Genomic DNA, 27794 nt, shown 5'->3' on the forward strand with positions numbered 1-27794 from the left:
GGGTAGTGGCGGGTAGCCTTGACGGGGCCGCATTGGACCGACGTGTGCGCTTTACTGCCCAAAAAAGTTAAAACATAAAAGCAGGTCTTCTAAATATAGTAATTAATTAGGGATGATAAATCCAAAACCGCTTAGGGAAGTCCAAAACCACAGCCGAAATCCGCTTTAGAGAAACATTTTTCTGTTGGATTCTAATCTTAATTCTGGCGTCCACTTGGGAGCCGACTTTCCTATGTGAAATGAGTAGCAGCAAGAAGAAACTTAGGTAGGTTGGACTGCATATGATACGATGTTTCCTCTTTTCGGGCCTCCATTTGTTCCGTCATTGACTCTCTTTCTCTCTCTTTCTTCCATTTGAATCCTTTTATTCTTTTCCTCTTCTGTCTTTTCACATGGCACTGGAAATGGTAGCCACTGCAACACAACTAATAAGTCCCCAAATATAATAAATTATTATTTTTAATAGTACTTCAAGTGATCGCTGATCATTTATGACAAGCATAAGGTTTTCAATTTAATTTTTATGTTATTAATTAGTGTATATATATATATATTAATAACAAAATTTATGAATTTAAATAAAAAATATTATCAATAAAAATTCAAGGAAATATGAGATTTTGTATAAAATGTGTCATGCATGCATGGAATAAGATGTTTTAAGCCATCATTTATTTGCCTAAAAACAAATATTAATTTAATTTATGTTGTAAAATGCTTTTAATACACGTAGAGTTAGAGTTGACCAGTAAGGATGTCAACACCAAATTGAGTTGAATCTTAATTTGTATATAATAAGAGGATATATATATATATATATAATGCGAATGTAGCTGGATCCATGCAAATGGATATTCCATGGTAAAGTAAATTGTTAGTGAGATGGAGACAAAACTAAGCATTCTTTTTCCAAACCACTTCTTTTTTTGTAATCATCATAAATAGTAAAATTAATAAAATAAATAAAGAAGAGAACTTCCAGAGAGGGAATGCCATGTGTTACAACTGATGACGACCCAGTTCCAGTGCTATGTGAAAAAGGATAAACTATAAGTCCACGTGTCATTGTATTATATTTGTGGAAAGGATTAACTAATAAGTCCACGTGTCATCTTAACCAGATCATTGCATTTGTTTTACAAAAGGATAAACTATATATAGTACTGTGTATCACTGTATTTATCATATTTTAGGGTTTAGAATATGAATCGCATCATCAAGCCTATCCCCTTGAGCAACCCCTAAATGAAGCCTTCTTTCTTAAGTGTCTAATTATATGATGAGGAAGCTCTGCCTCACCCTCACTTCACTACTGAAATAATTTTGTTAATAATAATTAGGTTAATTTTGACTCCTGAATGTCAAAGTCTACCTCGATTTAGATTATATAATACTGGCAGACATTAAGATAATATTATATTAATTCCGTACGTCTATTACTATTGCTATTACGTCTGTCGGTGTTCTATAAATAATTTGTGGGTTTATTATATATGAAGATGAAAGCAACCAAAGTCATGTCCTTCAGAGGACTTGTATGACTTTCTCTAATTTTTAAGTGGAATTTAAGATTAAATGAGCTTATAATTTGGGATATTTATTTTTGATAAAAAAAAATTTCATTTTGGCCACTTAGAAATGTATTTGTGTATTTGAATTCAAAAATTTAAACTGTTAAAATGTTTTACTTAAAATAGCCTTCCATCCCAACCTAAGTAAAGTTTATATGGTTTTAAGTTCAAAATAAATTCAAGCATTTAATAGTATTGACACAAAAAATAAATTTTACTCACCAGCCTATGTTTGAGTTTAATTTCATGTAACTGTTCAATAATCTGTGTTTATTATGTGGGGACAAGATTTGAATTTCGAGTCGCTACTCATTTGTCCGACACACCCAACTCGGGGTGTGATAAGCAATAATTATAAGGAGAGTGAGACGCCCAGTCAAAACCTATTGTAATGGGAATTCGTCGATTTTCATGTTAAAAAAAATTAATCTTATTCAAAAATTAACTGTACCACAAGCTAAACTATGCAAGATGAATAAGAATAAATTAATAATGTAGCAGCCCTCTCTTGGATGATTTCGCTAGCATAAGAAATTCAAGAGGAGGTCCTCACAAAATGGATACAGAAATAATAACTCGGATTTATAACCAATTCTTTTTTTTTTTTTTCCTTTACTTGCTCGCTGATCGTCGAGAGCCAAAATAAAACATCTTCACACTTGCTCACTATCAATAGAAGTTCAAATAAATATTACACACCCTTTACTTTTTAATCTTGGGCTTACTGCCCATACATTTTTTAAATAACAGGGTACTAAGGTTCTAACAACAAATTGAACCCTCTATTTTCTGCCCTCAATATTACACCCATAGATCTTGAGGCTGTGACATCCCTATACACAACTAAACTCGGGCTCTAGCTTCATTGGACTCACTCTCAGCAATAGCTTATCCCCTACCTGGAATGACATGAATAAGTAAGGTAAGCCACAAGGCTCAGCAAGTATATATTACCACAAATAAAATAATAGAGTCAAGGCATGGATAAACCAAAGTGAAATAGATCTGACTTCCCAAGTACGAGTAGCATTTCCCATTAGATCCCATCATTATTATCATTCCCATGCCCTTGTCATTATGCATTTCGTGCATCATTTCATTTTTCAATCATTAAAATAATTTCCATACCATTGTGCATTTCATGCATCATTTCATTTCTCAATCATTAAGATCATTTCCATGCCATTGTCATTATGCATTTTATGCATCATTTCATTTCTCATGAATATATAATTTTTCCATGCAACATATCGGCCCTCAAGGCCTCTCATTCACATGCATGCATACATATACATAGAAAAATCATTTAGCCATTCACTTGACTTGAGCATCGCCTACTAGGTTTATGGCCATCTTACCCGCGTCAGATGCTCTTTAGGATATCATTTTCTCACCCCGCGGTACATAGCCGCCGTGTAAAATAATAAGTGCGCAAATAATAATATCATGTAATGCTTATGTAGGTTTCAAGTAAACATATCAAACATGTTACATTATTAGCAATGTTCTTCTCGTAATCATCATGCGCACTTAGCCATTTCAAGATTATATCCTCACATGAGCCAATGATATTTTCATCATATGATTTGGCATCATTCATTGAGATTCATTTTCCATATAATAACAGTACCATACAATGCTCATGAAGGTTTTCAAGTAAACATATCGACATGCTTAATTATTAAAAATGTTCTCATTGTAATCATCATGCATACTTAGACATTTCAAGATTATATCCTCACATGAGCCAATGATATTTTCACTACATAATTTAGCATCATTCATTGAGATTCATTTTCATACCATTTCTCAAGGTCAAACAAGTTGATTACATGAATTCACTATTAAAAACTCATGATTTTCATTTTTAATTCCCACCATTAATTAACTTCCCTATTTTTGGAACACTTACATATCCACAAGATGATTTTTGAAGCCAACTAAAACATCACAAGAGCTTTGGGGAAGAATTACAAGCATTAGAAAAGAATCGGACTAAAAAGAAAGAATCAATGTATTCTGTTGGTTGACCGAATGAAAGAGTTAGTCAACTGACTAGGGACTTAGTCAACTGATGAAGAAGACTTAGTCGACTAAATAGGGACTTGGTCGACTAACAAAGGACAAAACACATACTTGGTCGACCGATAGAAATACTTGGTCGACCAACAGAGGCCTGAAACTTAAAAATAACAACGACAATCCACAAAATTCAACATCCCAAGCAAGATACACCAAACCTTGCTTCTCTAACATTCCTAATCAATCAAGTGTCATTCATTTGAGAATTTAGGGTGAACTAGACCCTAACAAAAACTCTCAAAAAGACCCATTGATGACAAAACACAAGATTTTAACAGAATGAAAAAATAACCCACCAATCATTATAGGCTCAAGATTTAGGTCTTCTAAAAACTAGAAGAATCGAAGTCAAGGGAACCAAGAAGGAAATCAACTTGACCCAAGAGAAAAAGAACCCAAAACTTGTATTAACAAGGAGAATCAACATGAACTTGTATTAAAACAACATATGAGGAACAATAGCTTGCATTTAGAATGAGAACTTGCCTAAAAAAAGAAACAAGGAGGTAAGAGAACTTGCCATGTAAAAGAAATAGAGAAGAAACTTGCATAACGAAAAAGAAATGCAAGAAGAACTTACCTTAATGTTGCTCGATCCAAAAGAAAGAACAACTAGCTGCAACTTCCACCTTTGAAGTTTCAATGGAGATTGATAATGGAAGAAGAAGAAGAAGAAGATGATGATGATGATGATGATCGATTGGGAGAGGAAGGAAGGAAAGAGAAAATGAGACAAGGAAAAGAAAGAAAGCATGGGGGAGGGATGAACGCCAATCAGCTTTCCAACCACCCCCTTGGCCAAATTACAACTTTGCCTATCTCTTTTACATACACACCACAACTCATTAGATCCATTTTAGTCTTTTGCCTATTTTTCTTTTCTTTTTCATTTTCATTTTTACTCCATAACACTCATAAATTCACTTATAATAATACCCATTTATGAAATTCCCATTTCACTCTTACTTTCACTACAAGAAATCATAATTTAGTGACGGAAATCCGTCACAAAAAACATGGCAAAAAATTTAGTGACGGGCGTGCCTTACCCGTCACTGATCAGTGATGGGACTGCCATGCCCGTCACTAATCAGTGACGTGCATTGCAGTCCCGTCACTAAATTTTTTGCCATGTTTTTTGTGATGGGACTGCAATGCCCATCACTGATCAGTGACGGGCGTTCCTTACTCGTCTCTGATCAGTGACGGGATTGCCATGCTCGTCACTAATCAGCGATGGGACTGGCACACCAGTCACTAATTTAAGTTTAAAACCCCTATCCCGAACAGCCATTCTCCCCCTTCCCCTATCTGATTCTCACTCTTTCTCTCCCCCTTCCCCCTATTCCGACGCCATTTCTCTATTCCCCCCCTTGATTTTTTTTGCCGCTGCTGTCTCCCACCGGTATTGTTACTGCTCCGGTGCCATTGCCGCCACTCTTTCAGTCAATGAGGTAATTATTTTGTGTTGTTTAGTTTTAGTTATTTTGTTTTAGTTTAGTTTAATGATTATTTTGTGTTAGTTTAGTTGTAGTTATTTTATTTTAGTTTACTTATAGTTATTTTGTATTAGTTTAGTTTAATGGTTATTTGTACTTTTTTTAATTTTTAATTGAAAAAATATACTTTTAATTAAAATATAATACTATAATTTTAAATAAAATACATAAGAAATGTTGATGTAATATTGTAATTTTTAATAGTTTACTTTTAAATGTAATACAGTTTACTCTTATTGTTATAAATAAAATATACACATTAAAAAATACAAAAAATTCTATTTGACATAAAACATTAAAAATAATAAATAAAATTTCAATTCAAATATTTAAAACTAACATATGAAATAAATTAGATAATTATTTTAATTCAAATATGCAGGTAATTAAAGACTAAAATTAAAATAGTATTTAAGAAAAATATTATTTTATTTTTATAAAATATGTAGAGCACACTAATAGATTTTAAGATTTTTATCTAAAATAAAACAATAAAAAAAAAAGAAATAAAATTTCAGTTCAAATATTTAGAATTAATATTATAAATTAGATAAATATTTATTTTATTTATTTTAAAATTAATTTTAATATATTTTTTTATTATTTAAAACGATCTGTAACGGGTATTCCCGTCATAGATTTGTGACGGGGCTCTGTACCCCATCACAGATCTGTGACGAGAAAGATGTCCCATCACAGATCTGCGACTGGAAAGCTTGCCCGTCACAGATCTGTGACGGGATTGCTTAACCCTATCACTAAAATTTAGTGACGCCCTTTTTTGTGATGGATTTTTACCTTGTCACTACAAATTTAGTGACGGATTTTTTGTTTTTAGTGACAGATTTTTCCGTCACTAAAATCAATTTTTCTTGTAGTGTTTTCATACACACAATGAACAACATCAAGCCCTCGTTAGACTTTTCATAATTCATTTATTTTGATTAATTAAAATACACAAAACTTTATGCTCATGGGCCTAATGCCCATTTCATTAGCCCAACACAATGGCCCCAATATATATTCTTAGGCCCAAGGGCTTCACAATCTCATTCTTAAATAAAACATAACCCAAAACAAATGGTTTCAACCCAAGTTTTCTTTAAAAGCCCAATCCCTTAAATTAGGCACCTCAATATCTATAACATCAAATTCTTGAGGCTAATTTATCACATATAGTAAATCATAATTCCAATAAAACTCTAGACCTACTAACGAGTCGTTACAATTTTCAGTTTTGAGTTTTGAATTCATTTTCAGTTTTCTGTTTTGATAGTTTGTTTTAAGAAAATTGAAAACACACGTTCTCTTTGTCATTTTAAAAAATTATTTCTCAAAACAGAAAATTAGAAAACGCATTCTCCTTAAAATTTTGAAAATAATTTTTTAATAATATTTTATACAAAAAAAATTTAATTATTCAGTAAATTAGAAATATTTAATGTTAATATATTATTAAAAAAATATATACATTTTAAAGTTAATGAATTTTGTAATATTTTTTTCCATTACAATAGTAAAATATGAATAAATCATAAATAAATGTGTTTTGAGTTTAGAGTTTGTTTTGGATGAAAACGCTCAAATAAATTTTTGTTATTTTGAGTTTTCTTTATAATTTTTTTTGAGAACGCGTTTTCATTATTATAGAAAATTAAAAATTAAAAATGACTTGAAAACAGTAAAGAGAACGTAACTTAAGTATTCAATTTTTTTCAATTATAAATCCTCATATGTGAAGATAGTTTTTGACAAGTAGACTCATATTTTTTAGAATTATATAAAAATTATACATAAGCGATAGGTTTAAGTAACATGAGTCGAGAGAATTTGGATAATTAATCATCAGTTCAGTATATATGATTCAAGATATATTTTTCCAAAACAAATTTAGACTTTGGTTATTCATTTAATCAGGAATGAAGAAAGGCACACTTCCTTTTTCACATGTCCAATCGCCACTAGCTGTTGCCAATTGACCAAAGAGTCATTTTCTAAGGTGATTTTTAACTCTCTTCAATTGAAATGTCACAAGTTTTGGTCCTTGGAGGGCTACAGTACTCCTTTCACACATTAAATTTGTCTTGACATAGTGCTATTTTTGTTTTCAGGTCTTAAATTAAACAACCACATGCTCAAATTTGATTATCTATACCGTTTAGTGATAGGGAAACTTTCTTTCCAACTTTTATGTAATCACTTGAGATTACAAAAAATAAATAAATAAAGTTGGCTCTCACAATGTAAGTATTATATATTTTGATACAAGATATTATTGATTTTGCTATGAAAAACATAACAGTTGCCCGACGAGGAGTAATTTGAGAGTGGGGGGCATTGGCCCCATAAGGGTGGTGGGGCCGACACACCCCTTATTAATTAATCTGTGTCGAGCAAAGGCAATATAACAGAACTGAAGCTATTATAAATTAATCTTAATTCCAAAGTGTTAGATGTAATTGATTTCTTAGCCCCACTCACAAGGCAACAACAGCCCTAGGTTGGATATGATGTCGTTTGTAACACCATGGACCTTTAGTAAAAAAATTTAGTTGAAGTTGATTTATAAACTTAGGAGACAAAGTAATAAATCTAAGATCTCTCTAGTAGACAATTAATGTGGAATTGAGTTGTGACGAATTAAAATTTATAGTCAATTAATACTTCCAACTACTTAAAATATCTCCAAAATTTAGGAGAAGTGCAAGGAACCATCTTTCTCTAAACGACATTGATACTTTTGTGTTACTTAGTGTACCAAATTGGCAGAAAGGACATTATAATTGGATCCGCATCAAGAACAAAATAACATTATAATTTCACTAAAGGCTTGCAGTGGGTGGTTGCAACCGATGACACAACGAACCATATGGCATGTGCCGGAGCTTGTGTTTGATGGGAAAGTTATGAGGTTGAAAGATTAATTTACTATTTTGTACTGTACTATGTTATTTATGCATCTTTGCTAGCTTTTGCTTTATATATATATATATATAATACATATGATATTTTATAGCCCTTTACCAAAGACGAAAGAAAGCCGTGATAATTGAATTAGAAATTGAATTAGAACACAAAATAACTAAGAAACTGAACATCAGTTTGGCCTTGTTGTTGCTATTGGCCAACTAACCGACAAGTGATTTTGATGATTGAAACCACTCATCGAATTCCCCTAGCTACGGTGACTCACGTACCCAAAAATTAAAGCATCTAATGGTTTGATTTTAGTAAATCTAGATTTCAATGTAAAATAGAAAAAGCTAGAAAACTTACCGAATGGGCCATTGACTTCATCTTCGTCTCCAATCTTCATTTTCGTCATCAACGAGAGATAGTGGGGGGAGAGAGAAGGAACGAAAGAGATAAAGAGATGAAAATAGAGGTGTTCAAAAAAATCGGTGCATCGCGGAAACCGGCCAAATCGAACCGAACCAAACCGATCCGATCGATTTTTTTTTTTGGCTGTCGAAAATGGTTTGGATTCTGTCCAAATCGCGCAGTTTGCGGTTTGGACAGTTTGCGGTTCGGTTTTAAACCGAACCGCCCAAGAAAATAATAAAAAAAATTATAAAAAAATTATTATTATAAAAATCTAATAATTGACGGCCCATCCTATTTATTTTTTACACTATTGTCTTTATTTTTTGCTCTTATTTATTTATATTTAATTATTTTTATTTACCAATATTTGTGTCTTTATTTACTATTTTTAAATATCTTTTTTAGTGATTTTAAATAGCATTTCAAAATAGGGTAAACCGCACCAAACCAGACCGCATAAACCGCACTAGCGGTTTGACTTGCTGAAAATGATTCAGACCGACCAAACCGCACCGCAAACACCCCTAGATGAAAATATGACTAGAACTATTAGAATGGATGAAAAGAACTTACAACTTAGAAGACAGACATCGCAGGGAGGCCAGAGGCGAGGGATGGAGAAAGAAAGAAGGCTAAAAACTGAAGAGAACTTGGAAGATAGACATTGCAGGTTGAGATTCGGGTGGCGTGTGTAGGTTGGTTGGGGTGCCGCACCCTTGTGGGGGAGGGGTGCAAGTTCGATTGGGGTGCTGCGCTCGCGTGTGTGGGGGAGGGGGTGTTGCACAGTTTGGTTCGGGTAGGGGTGGGTTATGGCTACACCTACACGGTTCAGTTTGATTTTTTGGTTATTTATACCAAAATAATCGAATTAAACCAAAAAATCAATTTTTAGGAAAAGAGATAACTGAACCAAATCGTTCCTTTTAAAAATCGAACTGAACTTGTAAGTTCGGTTCAGTTAGTTTAGTTTATCCAAACTCTTACTCACCCCTAAGTTTGGCCCGAATTTTGCATAAAATTAGAATTCATCCAATTATAATTATTTTTAAAATTTTGAACTTAAAGCGGAATTAATATTAAAAAGAATCGAATTAATTCAACCTAATTAATTGAACTCATTAACAAAAACTTAACTTAGGCAATATTCAATTAGCAAGAGTCATAAAGGTGTGTTAGGTTGTTAATATGCATATTTTTATACATATATAATCAGTAGCAATAGGGTAGATTTTAGGGGCTATAAGTGAAATTTTTTATGGAGTCCTCTATGATTATATTTAAAAATAAAATTAATATGAATAAATTTTTCTTATATAAAATTTACAATATTTCACTTAAAATTTACTCTTTTAAAATTTTTAAATAAAAAAATCAATAATTGCATTATTAAAATTAATTTTTTCAAACATATGTTTTTAATAGACACCATCACTTATTAGTGTAGATTCACTAATAATAGAGGGATCACAAATATTGAAATATATACACAAAATTAATAAAAAAAATCAAAAGATATACCTGATAAGTCATACAACGGAATGATGAAGATGAAAATAGAATTGTTGAAGAGAATGCGTAGTTGTGAAATTGGTTGGATTGAGGACCTACACCTGTGCAGATTGATGGCAGATGCCAGTAACAATGGATGGATAAGAAATTGAGAAAGAGAGAAACTAAGGAAGACGATAGAGTTGCGACCACTGCTAGACACATTGAAATAGTTGTGATATAATCATACAAAATGGAGATTAAGATTAATTAAAAATACATAGAATAGTTGTGAGGGGATGGATGCCACTGCCAAGCGTATAGGAATGAGATTGATTATTGATAAAAGAATATAAGAAATTGAGATTAATTAAAAATTTGTAATAATGCTCATGGAATTAATTATTGATAAAAGGAAGATGAGAGATTGAGATTAATTAAAAATTTACAATAACTTAAAATGGGCATGGCTCACGCTTCTTTAATTTTTAAATTTTTATTTTTAATTAATTTTATTTTTTTAATTAATTTAAAATTTAAAAATTGAAATGGACATGGACCTCCTAAATGACTTGAAATGGGCATGGGCCTTAAGCGACTGCCTAGATAGCCTAGGCCCAAAGCCAACCCTAAGTAACGGTGTCAACACTTTGGGTCAAGTTTATATATTAAATTTTTTTGACTTTACTTAATTGTCTCATATTTTTTTTTATTTCAAGAAAAATATGTATTATATGACATAATAATTTATATACACGATGTCAAAGGATAAAGATAATTTTAGAAATTGAGAGGGAGGCAATTGCCCACCCTCAAACAAACACATATAGTTCCGCCCTAAATGTAATGTATTGAGAATTTTAACATTTAATTAATAAGAGTTAATTGGGTAATTGGTTCGAGTTCATTTGACTCGGTCTACTCAAATCATATTGATTCAATTCGATTTAGGTTTACCTAAATTTACAAACATCCTAGAATGATGGAGAGTAAGACTGTATGAGGACGTTTGGTACGTGAAAATTTTTCAGATTTCTAAGAATGTTAGGTTAAAAATTTACATTCTTATGTTTTGATATAATTTTTTTAAAAAAAGAATCTTAAGAAGATTTATTTTTAATCAGCTTTCCCACAAAGAATTTTTCATGGGAATGTTGAAAATCTTAGCTAGATTCCCAAGAAAGTTTTTAATAAATAAAAAAATTAAAATATCCCTTACTCTCTTATAATCCTATAATCCTTTTATGATTATCTTTGTCATGTCTCACTTCTTATAAATATATATAAAATATGTATATATACATACACACCTATTCATACAAACATATGTATTATATATATATATGCACACACATATATATACATAATGTGTAAAAAAATAATATTTTTTAACTTCCTAAAAGTTGTGGATCCCAATATTTTATAAATTAGAAAGAATTTATTATTTTTAAATAAAAAATCAAATAAGGATAATTTAAAAAAAAAACATAAATTTTCAATAATGTTACATTTAAATCAAACATAAGAATCTAAGATTTTCAGAAAAAAATATTCAACATTTATGAGAATGTTTAAATTTAATCAAATATAAAATTATATAAATCTTAATAATCAAAGATTTTAAAAAATATTATGAGAAATCATAAATTTCAAGAGTAAAAATTTCTGCCATATTAAACATGGCTAAGAGAAATAATATGAATAGTGAAAGAAATTAGAGGAGGAAAAAAAAACCCAACTAATCTAATTAGCATGCAAAGCTGGTCGCAAGAAGATAAAGAAGAAGCTCACCCGCTTTGACACGTATTAATTCTTCCTTAATTTGGTTGATATAAATTTAATCAATTGCTAAAATACCGTTAATACCGGGGTTTGATGAAAAATGAATGTTAAGTGATGTATCAGTGAGATGTCGCCGACGTGTATCAGTGATGAACGAAATCGACGCAATTGACTAGTTGTTTTGTTTCTTTATTTTTTTTAAATAATAAAAATATAATATTAATTTAAAGATTTGATATAAGTTAATGTCAATTTTTTGGGCATTATGGTGGATGATTATTGATTAAGAGGGTGTTTGACTCGACATTTTGATCATTTATAAGTTATTGTGAAGATTAAATGTTATATACCTTATTTCGTTATACGTTTGTTAAAAGTTAAAAAATTTAAATATTGTCGATCTTAAACGCTATTTGATAATGTTTTAAAAAATCTTCTCCGCAAGTGTTCTCAAAATGCTGTGCATAAAAAATAAAATTGATCAAATATTTCATAATTTTATTCTCTAACTACGTACTATGATATTTTTAACCTTATCCCTTTGCCTTTCTCTTTTTCATTGCCTCCATCTCGTTCGTTGCCTCTAACCTTATCGTGTTAACATGCAATTCCTACTAAATTAGTATTGTCTATTTAAAGGAAGTTTAGGAACTGATTTGTTAAAAAATAAAAACTTAAGAGATATTCTGAGTCAAAGACCTAAAGTTCGGGGATCTACAATCAATTTAGTTAATGCTATTAATAATGAAAAGAGTGTTGTAATTAATTTTAAAAAATTTAAGCATTGATTGGATAAAATTTAAAATTTTCAGGGTATTTAAGATAAATAATTAGTTAAAGTTTAAGGGTACATGATCAATTACTCTTTATTTTTCAAACTAAGGATTCCAAAGGAGTAGGGCTAGGCTAACATGCGTTAAGCTAGCCGGTTTGCTAAAAAGGTTGCCATAGGCCCACCTAAGTCGCGTCAGCACAATTGGGTCGATCTTTTTTTTTTTTTAATAAAAATTGCTATATATTTTTTATTTTAAAATACCTTTTTACGTTTAAATTTAAAATGAAATTTTAATTCTTATATTTAAAGATTTATATGCATTTCAAAAATTCAATTGTCACATACATTTTTATTAATCTTTTCTAATTTAACACTTAAAACTTATTATAAATTTGAAAGTGAATTAAATTTTGGTTATCAAATTAAAATAATTAAATTTAATTGAGCTAGGTCCAGTAGCCTCTCAAGCTAGCTAGGCCCTTAGATGGGCTAACCCTACTCAACGTAGGGTACCAAAATCCTTGGGGTCTAGTTTGGCTCTCTGTCAGGTTAACTCTAGTAATCTAACTAGTTTGACATCTCTATTTTGTACTAGCTATTTATATTTGGTTAGTAGAATATTTTTATGAAATCAAATTGCCTTCACGGTCCATATGAGTTAGCATACACATTGACTCCCGAGTATAGGTAATTTTGATAAGTTATAAATGTGATTCCATGATTAAATTAAATAAATCAAATTTATATAAAGTTAAATTAAACATAAAAAATTTAAAAATCAACTTAATTGCAATAGTTTCTAGGAATTAAGACCAAAATAAATAAAAATAATTGAATTATTTTCAAAATAATATATGCTAATTTCTTTGAATAATTACTAAGACCCTTTCTCCCATTTTCATCTTTATTCCCACATCACATTTTTCTTTTTCTTTTGTTGTTGTTGGATAATATAATTAGTTCTTCATCCTAATTTCTTTGAATAATTAGTATTCATCAATGTTGTTTTTTGTTTCCCAAAGAGGCCCAAGGCTATGACGAAATATTCGGGTTTATCTTCATAGGTTTCGGCCTGGAATTGAAGCACTGTCCAAAAAATACCACCCATTGGCAGCCCATTAAAAGTCGGGCCATAAGCCCTTAATTAGGCCTTTTGGAGGAGAAATGGGCTGAGCCCATTTGCTCAAGGCCTAAGAAAGCCCAAGCCGAGCCCAAGTCCAAGCCAAATGGCCCTTTGCAACCGTGCCCTAGTACCACCATTTAAAAGGCATATTTTCTGCCTTCTTTGTCCTCATTCGGCGGCCTCTCTCTCTCTTTCTTCTTCTCTTTGCTCTCCCGATCCTTTCCTTCGATGGCTGAGATCCGTAAGCTGGTCCTTTCCTTCTTCGGTCAGATCTCATCTTCTTGGAGTGATCTTCCTTTCCTTTGGGAAGCCAATGGTCGGTCGGTGAGTAGCCTCTATTTACTTGGCGCGACAGATCCGTTTGAGGTAAGTTCTCGGATACTGTTCTTCGTCTCATATCTCTGTGATCGTTCTTGTTCCTTGGTGAATCTTGTGGTGAACGTTACCTGTGTGGTTTTGGGAGAAGATTGGTGTACTGGCCGAGAGGGTTTAGGGTTCCGATTTGGGGGTCTTGTGTGGCTTGTCCCTTGTGAGCTTCCGTGAGGCTTGGTGTCCCTATTTTGGTGTTACCTGGGTGGTATAATCTGGACTGACCCAGATCTGAGCCTTGACAAGTTATTTATAGGGAGTTTCTCTTGTTCTATCATGTTCTTGGCTGATTTGTTCGATAACTATTTGGTTTGATTATATATTGCTCTAACCTCTTTTTCTGTTTTGAACATTTATCTTCCGCAACAAATGGTATCAGAGCCTTGTGTGGCTCCTAGGTTGTGCAAAATCAAACCCTAATCGAAAAAAAAGCCCTTTGGTTTCTTCGATCAATTTTTTCACGGTAAGTGGTTCTAGGGTTTACTTGAAACCCGAATCGGTTAACTCATATTGCTTTGTGCAGTGAATGATTCGGGGTAAACCAACCCCAGATCCGTGATCATCAGTCCGAGTAGCTTCGCCCTGACCGGCGCGTGCCAGGCTACACTCCGGCTGGTAACGGCGCGTGTAGTGACAGACTTTGGCGCGTGAAGGTTGGCAGGCTCGAGAGATCCGACCCTATTTCATTCTAGATCTCTCTCTTGAGATCTAGCTCGGTAAAGTTTGTATCAGCTTTAGTTATTTGTTCTGCTGTTACTGTTCTCAATTTTTTTTTTTTTGCCGATACGTTCCTAGTGCATTCTGAAAATTTACTGTGTGTGATATCAGTTATTCTTGGCTGTGTGCAAATCTATAATACTGATTACCTTGTAAATCAGTCTTCACTACTCTGTTTAGTCCTGATCAGTTCTGCTTTATTAACCTCTTGAGAATTTGTTGCCTGAATTAATTTTAAAACTGTGTGTTTGTATTAAATTTAATTAGGCTGCATATTCTGTGTGAAATTCATATACTTAGTGAGTATGACTACACACTTTGAACTAGGGGTTTTCAATGGGAAGGGGGACTTTTCTATTTGGCAACAAAAAATGAAGGGGATTTTAGTACAACAAAAGGTATCTAAGGCCATAGATGGTAAATACCCTGAAGGTACTAAAGAAGAACAAATACTAGAAGCTGATGAATTGGCATACACTTCAATAATCTTACACCTCTCTGATTCAGTGTTAAGAAAGGTAGGAAAACTTAACACAACTAAAGAGCTATGGGAAAAATTGGAAAAATTATATGTAAAGAAGTCTACACCAAATAAACTCTATTTGTTAGAAAAATTTTTCAGTTTTAAGATTGACCCCTCTAAGGATCTAGATGACAACTTAGATGTCTTCAACAAATTAGTTCAAGATATTACTAATTGTGGTGAAACAGTATCTGAAGAATATAAGGCTGTGATCTTATTAAATGCAATTCCAGATATCTATAAAGAGGTAAAAAATGCCATTAAGTATGGTAGGGATACCTTAACACCTGAAATTGTTATAGATTCTTTAAGAAGTAAAGAAATGGAACTTAAACATGAGAAAAGGCATGGTGAGGTCCATATGATGAGAGGTAGGTCCCAATTTAAAAACCAAGAGGGAGGTAGTAAGAAAAAGGGTAGAAGTAGGTCCAAATCCAAAAACCGAGGAAAGGGGAAAAAGTGCTATGGGTGTGGTAAGATTGGACACTTTATTAAAGATTGCTATGCAGAGAAAAATAAAAATAAAGAAAAGGGTAAGGATCAAGAAGAAGCTAATGTAGTAACCTCATATGATCCTAGTGAAGTCTACATGCTCTTAGATTCTGATTCCACTGAAATTAATGTTGCTGCAAAATCATACATGCATGAATGGATCTTAGATTCAGGAGCATCATTTCATGTTACATCACAAAAACATTGGTTTCAAAACTTGCATGAATCTGAAGGTGGGCATGCCATAGTATGCAGTAACTTAGCATATAAAATCGTTGGGGTAGGAAACATCTCTGTTAAGTTAGACAATGGCTATGTCTTAAATTTAAAAGATGTTAGATATATACCTGAAATGGCTAGAAATTTAATTTCAGTTGGAGAATTAGAAAAGAGTGGTCTTACTGGAAAAATTGAAAATGGGGTGTTAAAAATGTTTAAAGGATCAATAGTAGTATGTAAAGGGGTAAGGAGAAATGGGATCTATGTATTAAATGCTGAGGTAATTAATAATCTAGGATCTCATATAGCATCAATAAATCCTGATGTCACTATCAAGTGGCACAACAGATTAGCACATGTAAGTGTTAAAGGGCTTAAGTTGCTAAGTGATAAAGGTGTTTTTGGTAAGGACTTTGTGTCTGATATCCCTTTCTGTGATCATTGTGTCCTAGGAAAACATCATAGGCTATCTTTCTCCTCAAATGTTCATAGAGCCTCTAGAGCCTTAGAATACATTCATTCAGACCTTTGGGGGCCAGCATCAAAACCCACATCAGGTGGTAATAGGTATTTTTTGTCTATGATTGATGATTACTCTAGGCGAGTTTGGGTTCTTCTCTTAAAAGATAAATCAGAAACTTTTAAAAGTTTTAAAAACTGGAAAACTCAAATAGAGAATCAAACTGACAAAAAAATAAAATACCTTAGGACTGATAATGGCTTAGAATTTTGCAATTCTGATTTTGATAACCTATGCAAGGAGTATGGAATTACTAGGCATAGAACAGTTCCCTACACTCCTCAACAGAATGGAGTAGCTGAGAGGATGAATAGGACCCTCTTAGATAAGGTTAGGTGTATGATGATTAGTTCTAATATACCTAAGTCATTATGGGGAGAAGCAGTTATGACTGCATGTTACCTAGTTAATCTTACTCCTTCAGCTACATTAAATGGTGATACCCCTTATGAAAAATGGCATGGAAAATGTGCCAACTACTCAATTCTTAGAACCTTTGGTTGTGCAGCCTTCACTCATCAAAATGAGGGAAAATTAGAGCCGAGAGCTAAGAAATGTGTTTTCTTAGGATATCCTGAGGGAGTCAAAGGGTATAGGCTATGGGATAGAAACCAAAAGGGAATAAGAATTATTATTAGTAAAGATGTCATATTTAATGAATCAGAAATGCCTTGTACAAAGCCTTGTGGTGACAAAATTAATGAGGACAAGAGTCCTCAAGAAGAGTTGAAAAACTCAAGCACCCAAGCCCCTACTAATTCAGATCAGGTGGAGAACACTTCTTCCACCTCTAGTGAAGTAGAAAGTCAAAATCAGCCTGAAGTAAATGAGGAGAGTGAAACAGTAGAAGATTTTCAAAATGACCAGCCATCAGTTTCTGATTACCAACTAGCTAGGGATAGGGAAAGAAGGTCTCATAGGTTACCTCAAAGATTAGCCTCAGATTTTGAATTAGCCTATGCAAGCTATCAAGACCTAGCAGAAAATGAGCCTAACACATATGAGGAAGCCATAAGAAGTAAATACTCAAAAGAATGGACAGAAGCAATGAAAGAGGAGATGAGTTCCCTTAACAAGAACCAAACTTGGGAATTAGTCCCTAAACCTAAGAATAAGTCCATTGTAGGTTGCAAGTGGATTTATAGGGTTAAGGAGGGTACAACTGATAGAGAACCAATAAGGTTTAAGGCTAGATTAGTAGCCAAGGGATTTACACAAAAGGAAGGGGTAGATTATAATGAGATTTTTTCACTAGTTGTTAAGTACACTACCAGTTGTGTCATGCTTGCATTAGTTGCATATTTTGATTGGGAACTTGAACAACTAGATGTAAAGACTGCCTTCTTGCACGGTGATTTAGAAGAAAAAATCTTTATGTATCAACCAAAAGGTTTTGAAGACAAAAGAAAGCCTGATTTTGTGTGTTTCTTAAAAAAATCCTTATATGGTTTAAAACAGTCCCCAAGACAATGGTACAAACGTTTTGACTCCTTTGTTAAAACAATTGGTTTTAAAAGAAGTGAGTTTGATCATTGCTTGTATTTTCAGCACAAAAATAATGATGACTGTGTGTTTCTTTTACTTTATGTTGATGATATGCTTCTTATTGGTCCTGATATCAAAAAGATAAATAGCATAAAATCTGCATTAGGTGGAGAATTTGACATGAAAGACCTAGGAATGGCTAAGAGAATCCTAGGTATGGAAATTGAAAGAGACAGGTCAAATTCTATGTTATTTTTGCATCAAACAGCATATGTGTTAAAAATTTTAAAAAGATTTGGTATGCATGATAGTAAATCAGTATCTTTGCCTTTAGGAAACCATTTCATATTATCTAAAGATAAATCTCCTGATAATGAGGAAGAAAAGGAATATATGAATAGAATCCCTTACTCAAATGCTATAGGTTCTGTCATGTATCTCATGGTATGTACTAGGCCAGACCTAGCCTATGCAGTTAGTACTCTCAGCAGATTTATGACAAACCCAGGTCCCTATCATTGGGAAGCAGTGAAATGGTTATTAAGGTATTTAAGAGGCACCTATAATGTAGGATTAATATATAAGCATAAGTCTAATAATGTGATATTAAAAGGGTTTACTGATTCAGACTATGCTGGTGATAGAGATAATAGGAAGTCCACATCATCCTATGTATTTACTTTGTGTGAATCATGCATTAGTTGGAAGTCTCAACTTCAACATATTGTTGCCCTCTCTACCACCGAGTCTGAATACATTGCTGCTACAGAGGCCATTAAGGAAGCTCTGTGGTTTAAGGGATTGTTAAATGAACTATGTGTTCTTAATGAAAATGTGACCGTTTTCTCTGATAGCCAATCTGCAATTCATTTATGTAAAAATCTTGTTTTTCACGAACGCACCAAACATATAGATGTGAGACTGCATTTTATTCGTGATATCGTATCTCAAAACATAGTTAGATTGGAAAAAGTGCTTTCTGAATATAATCCCGCTGACATGGGAACTAAAATTCTGCCTATGGCTAAATTTAAAAGCTGCCTAGATTTACTTAACATTGGCAAAATTACTTGATAGTTGCTTATGCATCATCTGCATTATGTTGCATCTTGCTGTTCATGTTTCTGTTTGTGTTTGCTGGCATCTTTGGGAATCAGGTGGAGATTTGTTGTTTTTTGTTTCCCAAAGAGGCCCAAGGCTATGACGAAATATTCGGGTTTATCTTCATAGGTTTCGGCCCGGGATTGAAGTACTGTCCAAAAAATACCACCCATTGGCAGCCCATTAAAAGTCGGGCCATAAGCTCTTAATTAGGCCTTTTGGAGGAGAAATGGGCTGAGCCCCTTTGCTCAAGGCCTAAGGAAGCCCAAGCCGAGCCCAAGCCCAAGCCAAATGGCCATTTGCAACCGTGCCCTAGTACCACCATATAAAAGGCATCTTTTCTACCTTCTTTGTCCTCATTCGGCGGCCTCTCTCTCTCTCTCTTCTTCTCTTTGCTCTCCCGATCCTTTCCTTCGATGGCTGAGATCCGTAAGCTGGTCCTTTCCTTCTTCGGTCAAATCTCATCTTCTTGGAGTGATCTTCCTTTCCTTTGGGAAGCCAATGGTCGGTCGGTGAGTAGCCTCTATTTACTTGGCGCGACAGATCCGTTTGAGGTAAGTTCTCGGATACTGTTCTTCGTCTCATATCTCTGTGATCGTTCTTGTTCCTTGGTGGATCTTGTGGTGAACGTTACCTGTGTGGTTTTGGGAGAAGATTGGTGTACTGGCCGAGAGGGTTTAGGGTTCCGATTTGGGGGTCTTGTGTGGCTTGTCCCTTGTGAGCTTCCGTGAGGCTTGGTGTCCCTATTTTGGTGTTACCTCTGTGGTATAATCTGGACTGACCCAGATCTGAGCCTTGACAAGTTATTTACAGGGAGTTTCTCTTGTTCTATCATGTTCTTGGCTGATTTGTTCGATAACTATTTGGTTTGATTATATATTGCTCTAACCTCTTTTTCTGTTTTGAACATTTATCTTCCGCAACAATCAAGTACCCATCTTTCAATCAATTTATATAAAAATTAAAATGATTATTATTTTGTATTATCGACTTTTACTTTTTGCCTCACCTTATAAATATTCCACATGTTAGATGTCTACTGATATTTAAAAATAAAAATTATACAAACAAACATATTGAAAAATAAATTAATTTTAAAGTTTTTAAAAATAAAACATCATTAACAAAGTATTATAAGCTTAAATTTGACAATGGGAATGAAGAAATCTAAAGATTTTAAAGTTCAATTTTTTGAAAGAAATTTCTTATATTTAAATTGAAAAAATAATATGATAAAAATTAATTTCCAATTTAGATTTGTTTTACCGTTCGTACTCACTATTGATTTTTCTTTTGTTCAAATCTATTCATTTAATAAGTTTGGCAGAAGTTATGGAGACAAGTATATATCCATTATGATAAGTAAGCACTAAAAGGAGACCCACTATACATGCATGTGTAGAAAAAAGTAAAAATTTTCAAATAAAGGCTCACATTTAACAGATCATACTTGGTGGTTACATTTTAATTTTTATCTTTTTAAACCAAATTTCAGATGAAGATGAATTATTTTGATGATGTAAGGGTGTGTTGATAGCATTTAGTTGGAAAAGAAAATATTTTCTAATTTGTATGAAAAACAAAAACCAATCCCCTAAATGAATTTTTTCATAAAAAATAGGCCAAAACATGCTTTAACGGTTGCAGTATGAAATTTAATTCCATAAAAAATGTAATGTGTCAAATAATAAAGATGAAATTCAATTAATTGAATGTGATATTTTCCATGAAAGTTTCATATTAGAAAACATAAGTCATTTGATTTTATATATTTTATAAAATAAAATATGTATAAATAAGTCATTTTTTGAAAATCAAGAGTTCTTATGCCAAATTAGGTCAATGCATTGATAATATACACTACAAGAAATTCAGTATTTAGTGATGGAAATTTTCTTAATTATTTTGCGATGCAACAAGGACAGAATAGTGATGGATTACGAAAAAAAAAATTGTGAAATTAGCAACGGATTAGCGACACAAATTAGTAACGAAAAATTATTCCATTGCTAAAAAAATTAAAAACGAAAAAGTTATTAATAATAATCCATCACTAAAATTAGAGATGAAAAGGTAATTTCGTCGTTAAATTTTAATAAATAAAAAATAAAAAATTTAGTTTTTATTTAACAACGAAAGTCATTTTTTGGTTGCTAATTCTAGAATAGATGATTCATATTCGTTTGGCGGGAGCCATATGTATGTGCTTTAGCCAAAAATTCACATTATATCTTTAGGGTAATGTTAAGGATATATATATATATATATAAATGTTAATTTTTTTTTAGAAAAGATGTAATATTTATTATATATTGTTTTAATTTTCAATTATTTCTATTAATTAATGAAATATTTCAAAATACAATGTATTTATTATCAACTATATATAATGGCGTTTGGAAGCTAAAAATACATATAATACATCCATCTTATTAAAAAATAAAATGCAATAATGAGTTTAATTTTAACACACGGACAATATAAATAAATTTTTACATAAATATTTGTTAAATTGTGATATATCATTCTAAATTATATATACTCTCAGTGTTATTTAAATTTAAAATAATATTTAACTACAATTTAAAGCCTACTTGTATTAAAAATATTATCTTATTAATGTATTTAGATTTTTTATTCAACTCTTTAGAATAAAACAAGGTTTTTTGGCCTCATTCCAAGTAGCATCATGTCGGATTTTTGTGCCTACATGGAAGTACTGAAATTGTATAATTTAACAACAATAATAATTAATTTTAATCTTTTTGAGGAAATCCATTAATAATGAAAGGATAATAAATGAAATGGGGTGACGTGTCTGCCCAGAGAGAGATTTTCCTTTATACCCAGCCCTTCTCTCTTTTTTTCATAAATTTTGATTTCTTAATTATTGTTCACCATCGTATGTTTTGAAACTCGATTAAAAAATGATCATTATCATTACTAAAACATGATAATAATATATGTTTAAATTATTTAACATTTTATACTATTTAGAGTTGGAAGTTTGCCTAAACTAGATATACTAAAATATAAAATATTGACGTACAGGTAATACAACAAAAAATATTATTATGGACCATATATATATAGTAAACCTTTCCCTGGATTAATTTGCTGTTCTCAGGGTCCCCCCACATTCAGGTTAGATCCTATCAAAATCACTAAATATTTTATCCAAATGGGAATGCCTCATATAGTGTATGACAGGTGCAGCAATGCCTTTCCTGCATGCTTATGGAAATTTCCCAGCAACATCACTAGGCGGTGCTATGGAAACCCTTTTTCTAATTCTACTCCTCTCTCTGTCTGTCTGTCTGTCTCTCTCTCTCTCTCTCTCTCTCTCATGGAGATCCTGGCACACCTTGTCAACGAAAGTGTATATATATATGGAACATGTAAGAGCAGAAAGTTGAGGGCAGAGAACAAAGCAGAAATAGCTCTTAAGAGAGAGGTTCAATTAATGGAGAATATTTGCCCGACAGTGCCTGCAGGGTTTAGATTCTATCCAACTGAAGAAGAACTGGTTTCATTCTATCTCCAAAACAAGCTACGAGGCACAAGACAAGACCTTGATCGAGTGATTCCAATCCTCTACATTTATCACTTCAATCCAGGGGATCTCCCACGTTTGTACTCTCATCTTTTAACTCTCACTCTCCCCCCCCCTCTCTCCCGCTAACTATTTGTTGATTTCTGAAATGGGTTTTTAAGAAATTAATGGTCAGTTTTCTAAGTCTATCGTTCCTTTTATCTCTTTCACGTTTCTTGTGAAGGTTGCATAACTGAACATACTAGTCTGTCTTGAAGAAATTGCCATCTTGAATATACTTAACAGATCAATCTTCCCTAATCAATGTTTTTTAAGTTAGTGCTGCCGAGGCTCTAGCCATGGAAACGCAGCGTAATTAGTTCCTCTCTCTTTTTCTTGTCACTTCTGCATTAGTCCTCTGCATATTATCTGTTGTATGTTTCTTAATATGTCGTCATCTCCTAGTTAGCAACCAAAAAAAGGAAAAGAAAAAGAAAAAAACAAGACGAGAAAAATTATGCTACCTTATATTCGGTTAGATTGTCTTGTTCAGTTTCTTGGTTATTTTTGAAATTTCGGTTGTTTCCACCTTTTATGTCATGCATGGACTCGTAACAACATCTCAAGTTGAAGAAAAGGGTAATTGATCCTCACATTAACAAATTATTATTTTTTAATTTCATTTCCTTTCTTTTATCTCATGTTGAGAGTGAAGATTAGAAGACTAGAATGTAGCTAATATTTAATAAGCCAAGGTTGCATCTTCTAATTAAATGTTGCATTTTTTGGACCAGAATTTGCGGGAGAACTGTGTCGTGGAGACCCCGAACAATGGTTTTTCTTTGTTCCTAGACAAGAGAAAGAAGCCCGTGGTGGAAGGCCCAGCCGCCTCACAGCTTCCGGATACTGGAAAGCTACTGGCTCTCCAGGTTACGTTTACTCTTCCAATAACAAAGTTATTGGTGTGAAGAGAACAATGGTTTTTTACACAGGAAGAGCTCCAACTGGGAGGAAGACTGACTGGAAAATGAATGAATATAGGGCAATTGACGGGGAGGAATCATCATCAAGTAATAAAATTCCAAAGGTATGAATTTAAAACTAAATTAGAGATAAAACTGGAGCTAAGATATAAGATAATTTATTAATTAATATATATGCTTAAAATGAAGGATTTCGAAAATCCTTCCTGAACTTATATATAATAAAGCTTTGATGCTAGTTCACGGCATAATCTTGATGGAAATTAAAGAAGGGCTCTGGTGTTTAGCTATTTCATTTGGCCTGAACCATGCCGGAAAGGAGCGGTCTCTTCTTCTTCTTTGATTTATTTTTTATTTTTTTGGTTAGGTAAATGATTTGCTTCTCCTCCTCCTCCTCCTTCTTCTTCTTCTTAAAGATTCACCATATTTGCTAATATGTTTGAGTGAAATCGCTCGTAAAATTTAATAATTCAGTTCCATGGTAACATCGTCCTTATGGAAATTGCAAGTACTAAATTTCTTGACATGCTTTCCCACTTGCAATTAATTTCTATTGATCTAGGACTCTTCTAGCTGTTAGTCAGTCTGTTGTTGTTCATTTTCTTTCCTGCTTTCTGTATTCTTATTCTGAGAAAAAAAATTGTACTGATTTAATGTTTTTTGATCAGTTAAGACAGGAGCTTAGTCTCTGCCGTGTGTACAGATCGTCGACATGCTTGCGTTCTTTTGACAGGCTACCTCCACCGACTGTTGCAGCAGCTGATCCGACATTAATGGTTCATCCAACTCATCACAGTGGCAATGATCGGGCGACAACGTCTCGTGATGATCAGAATCATCCAATAATGGAGATCAGATCAAGCTTATCGGAGAGATCCTCGTTAGGAAACCATGTTGATGTTGGTAATGACCTATCTCAGATGGTGGCTAGCGATAACTGGGATTTACTTATTGAGAATCAGCCTCTGTGGGATTGGGAACAGCTCAACTGGTTTTGAGAAGAAATACCAACATTAGAAAGCTATATATGAAGAAATGAAGCTTTTTCTTTTTTTTTCAGTGCATATGTTCGTGTGTAAAGGTAGATTAAGGACACATAAGTTGTCCTATTCCTTGTACTTCACCATTGAAATCTAATTAAGTGGGCATATTATATAACATAGGAGATATATAACAGTTGAAATGAGAAACATATTATGATAATAAGAAAACCCTGACAAATAACATTTGAAGGAAACCTAAATGGTTTCATCCTAGGGTTGTATGATCTTTGTTGAGAAATAGAGCTTTTCTTTTTTTCTTATTTCTAGTTTTTTTTTTGACAGCGCTATGATTTGATTGGTTGTTTAAAAGTTCATTGTCAAATGTTTTTGGTATTGTTGTTTGGAATTCATTACTAATTAATTAATTAGGAATTCATTATTAACTCATTAGCAAATTTTTTGCAGCTTCGGTCGTGTAGGGTTTCTTGATAACTTGTATGTTAGACAAAAAAAGGGATGTTGTAAGAAAAAAAAAAAAAAAAAAGGAATTATAAGGAATGGAGAATAAGCGCGGGGACACATTAAAAAAAAAGAAAAAAAATAGAAGAATCAAATGAGGTTACATTTTTACATTTAATTGAATGAAGTTTTTTTTAATAAAGTTATGCACTGTTCAAAGGAAGAATTGAATTGTGCAAAGAAGAACAAAACAAGAAAGTAATATGATTTTCTTTTTCAATGAAAAATCCCAATTCCAAATTAACTAGTCTTTATAAGCTTTCTTTTTTTTTTTTTTTTCCTTTTCTTTCTTTCTTTTTTTTTCTTTCTTTCTGAATTAAGCCCTTTTTTCCAAGTAAGGGATCATGAGACAAACACTTAAGACATTAATATCAGAGACACTCAGTAAAGGATCATGAAACAAGAAATAGAATCAACTAGTTAGGAAGAATTTAGGGGCTCTATCATCTCTTTTATCTTTTTAAAAAAACACTAAGAAACACACCGAAGTACGCCATGTAAGAAACAAAAATAAAAGGAAGATATATAGGCCATCATCATCATCCTTGCTCCGAACCACAATCGAATTGAACAAATTAGGGTTCCAAAAATAGGGACAAGTAGAAATTGTGCATGAACCACAGAAGAAATACCTGATTTTTCTACGTACGACAGTTCAAGAATTATGAGCCACATGCCTAGTAGCTGAGTAGTACACTAGGCTACTTGATTACCATCATCAATGTAACACCTAAGAATTCTTTTTGAATTTCAAAGGAATTTATCTTGTAATAATTAATTTGCATTAATTAAATAGGACTCGGGATAAAATTTTATTTAGTATCAGTGCAATCTATACAAAATTTGTGAACTTGGGAGATTAATTTAATTTAGTGTATTAAGTACGAATTAGATTAAGTTGAATGATAGTGAAATTTAACTAAGGGCTAAATGAATAGGCGTATAAAATGTGTATATATATATATTTATATATATGTGTGTATGCATGTATATCTGAAAATCTACAAAAAGAAAAGAGAAGGAGAAGAAGAAGAAGAAGAAGAAGAAGAAGAAGAAGAAGAAGAAGAAGAAGAAATTGGCCATTGGCCAAGCGCTTAGTCATTGAGGGGGTTGCCGTCAACAGGAAAGACACTAACTATCGGCAATGAGGGAGTGGCCATGGCGAAGGTAGAGGAGCAAGCGAGGCCCTAGAACCGTGTTGATAAGAATCCACCCTTTGAAACTGCTAGAGAGGACGACAGGTCATTTGGCTGGCGGCAACGAGGAAACCTTGATTGCAGGCCATGCCCTCCTCGGCATAGGCTAATTGATCATATAAGAGTGTTTGATCAAATGAATAGATGTTTCTTTTGTCCTATTGACTCTGTTCTTTTGGGGTTACTTCCGTATCCTCCTTAATTGCTTAGTTCCAAGGTCATTCCCTTGCCCTTTTATGGGCCTTTCAAGCAACATTTTGGTAGACCCTTGTCTATTCTAGAATTCTTATATGTGAATGTTTGTTTTAACTAAGGCCTAGCTACAACGGTGATGAAGTTGGATGCGTTTGTCTTTAATATATGAAGCCCAATTTCTTTGCCTTTTAATTTTTTTGGCTGCTCATTTGGAGACCTAATCTCTTACAACATTATCAGCAAAAAATAAAAAGTAACACATGACTCAGTGAGAAGCTTTTGTAGAATGACCCCGTTTTTAACCTGAAACCTCTGAGTCTATCTTTAAGGGATTGATTGTGATGCGATCGGTCATGCACGAACAAAAACTAAATTCAAATGACTGCTGTGATGAATTAATGAGCCAACCAATGCACCGCCATATGACTCGAGCTACTTTCCAGAAATAATATTTGAAAGCCTTACACAATCCACAAGATATATTTGACAAATTAGCAATATATATATATATATACATATTAATAAATTAGAAAACATCAATAAAGTGTCAGCTGAGATTACCGACTGTGAAATTTCTCAATAACTCAATGATTATCGTGCTCATTAATAGGTATGCATTCGTTTTACAAAAGCTGTTGTTCCTATTGTTATTGCAGTAATAGTGAGGAGACATTGGCCACATGTATCTCTCATCTTTCTATTTTTTTTGATAGAAAGATGAGAGATACACGTGGCACGATATCGATTCTTCACTTATTGAAAATCATTTTTCTTGATAAATGATCAGACTTTATTAATGTTTACTAATGAAGCACCACAAGATTCTAAACCTCATTTGTTGAAAATCATTGCATGCTCTTATTCTTAATAAGTATCATGTGGATACGAAAATGGGTTTAATTTCAATTATTAATAACATGCCACTATCAATCAAATCATTTGATGTTCTTGACGGAAGCCGGGGGCACTCTAGAACACTTTGGTTCCCCATGTTTTTAATTTTTGTGTTTTTGGTGGGGTTGATATTGATCTTCATGCAGTGACTTGTACTTTGATCTTGTATAATGGGATTTGATTTTTTAGTGTTTAATCTATTCTTGTCATTGTGCGTTTTGTAACTGCCATTTGGTAATTTGTTTTTACATTCATCAAAAGACTAACATTTTAAATAAGGATTTTGTTGACACTAAACACTTATTAAAGTACATTTAATATATTTTTTTTTAACATCTAATTAATCATTGTGCTAGTTTGCTGTTTTTTTTTATTGTGCCATTTTGTGTTGTATTGTGATAATTATGACTCAAAATCCTTAT

General features: G+C 32.7%; 1 protein-coding gene across 1 annotated transcript; it reads left to right on the forward strand.

Moving 5' to 3' along the window:
* Positions 1 to 22499: 22499 nt before the first annotated feature.
* Positions 22500 to 24847, forward strand: LOC127790635 (NAC domain-containing protein 90-like). Its single transcript, XM_052320216.1, has 3 exons — positions 22500 to 22699; positions 23397 to 23689; positions 24254 to 24847. Exons 1-3 carry the CDS (start codon positions 22534 to 22536, stop codon positions 24581 to 24583), a joined length of 789 nt encoding a protein of 262 aa, XP_052176176.1. The 5' UTR covers positions 22500 to 22533; the 3' UTR covers positions 24584 to 24847.
* Positions 24848 to 27794: the final 2947 nt, after the last annotated feature.

This window comes from Diospyros lotus, chromosome 14 (genome assembly GCF_014633365.1).
Source record: "Diospyros lotus cultivar Yz01 chromosome 14, ASM1463336v1, whole genome shotgun sequence".
NCBI lineage: Eukaryota > Viridiplantae > Streptophyta > Magnoliopsida > Ericales > Ebenaceae > Diospyros > Diospyros lotus.

Excerpts from the sequence above, each read along its gene's own strand:
- LOC127790635 (XM_052320216.1), top strand. The coding sequence starts at position 22,534 with ATGGAGAATATTTGCCCGACAGTGCCTGCAGGGTTTAGATTCTATCCA. Across the intron at positions 22,700-23,396 it reads CAATCCAGGGGATCTCCCAC|AATTTGCGGGAGAACTGTGT; the intron begins GTTTGTACTCTC and ends TTTTTGGACCAG. Across the intron at positions 23,690-24,253 it reads CAAGTAATAAAATTCCAAAG|TTAAGACAGGAGCTTAGTCT; the intron begins GTATGAATTTAA and ends TTTTTTGATCAG.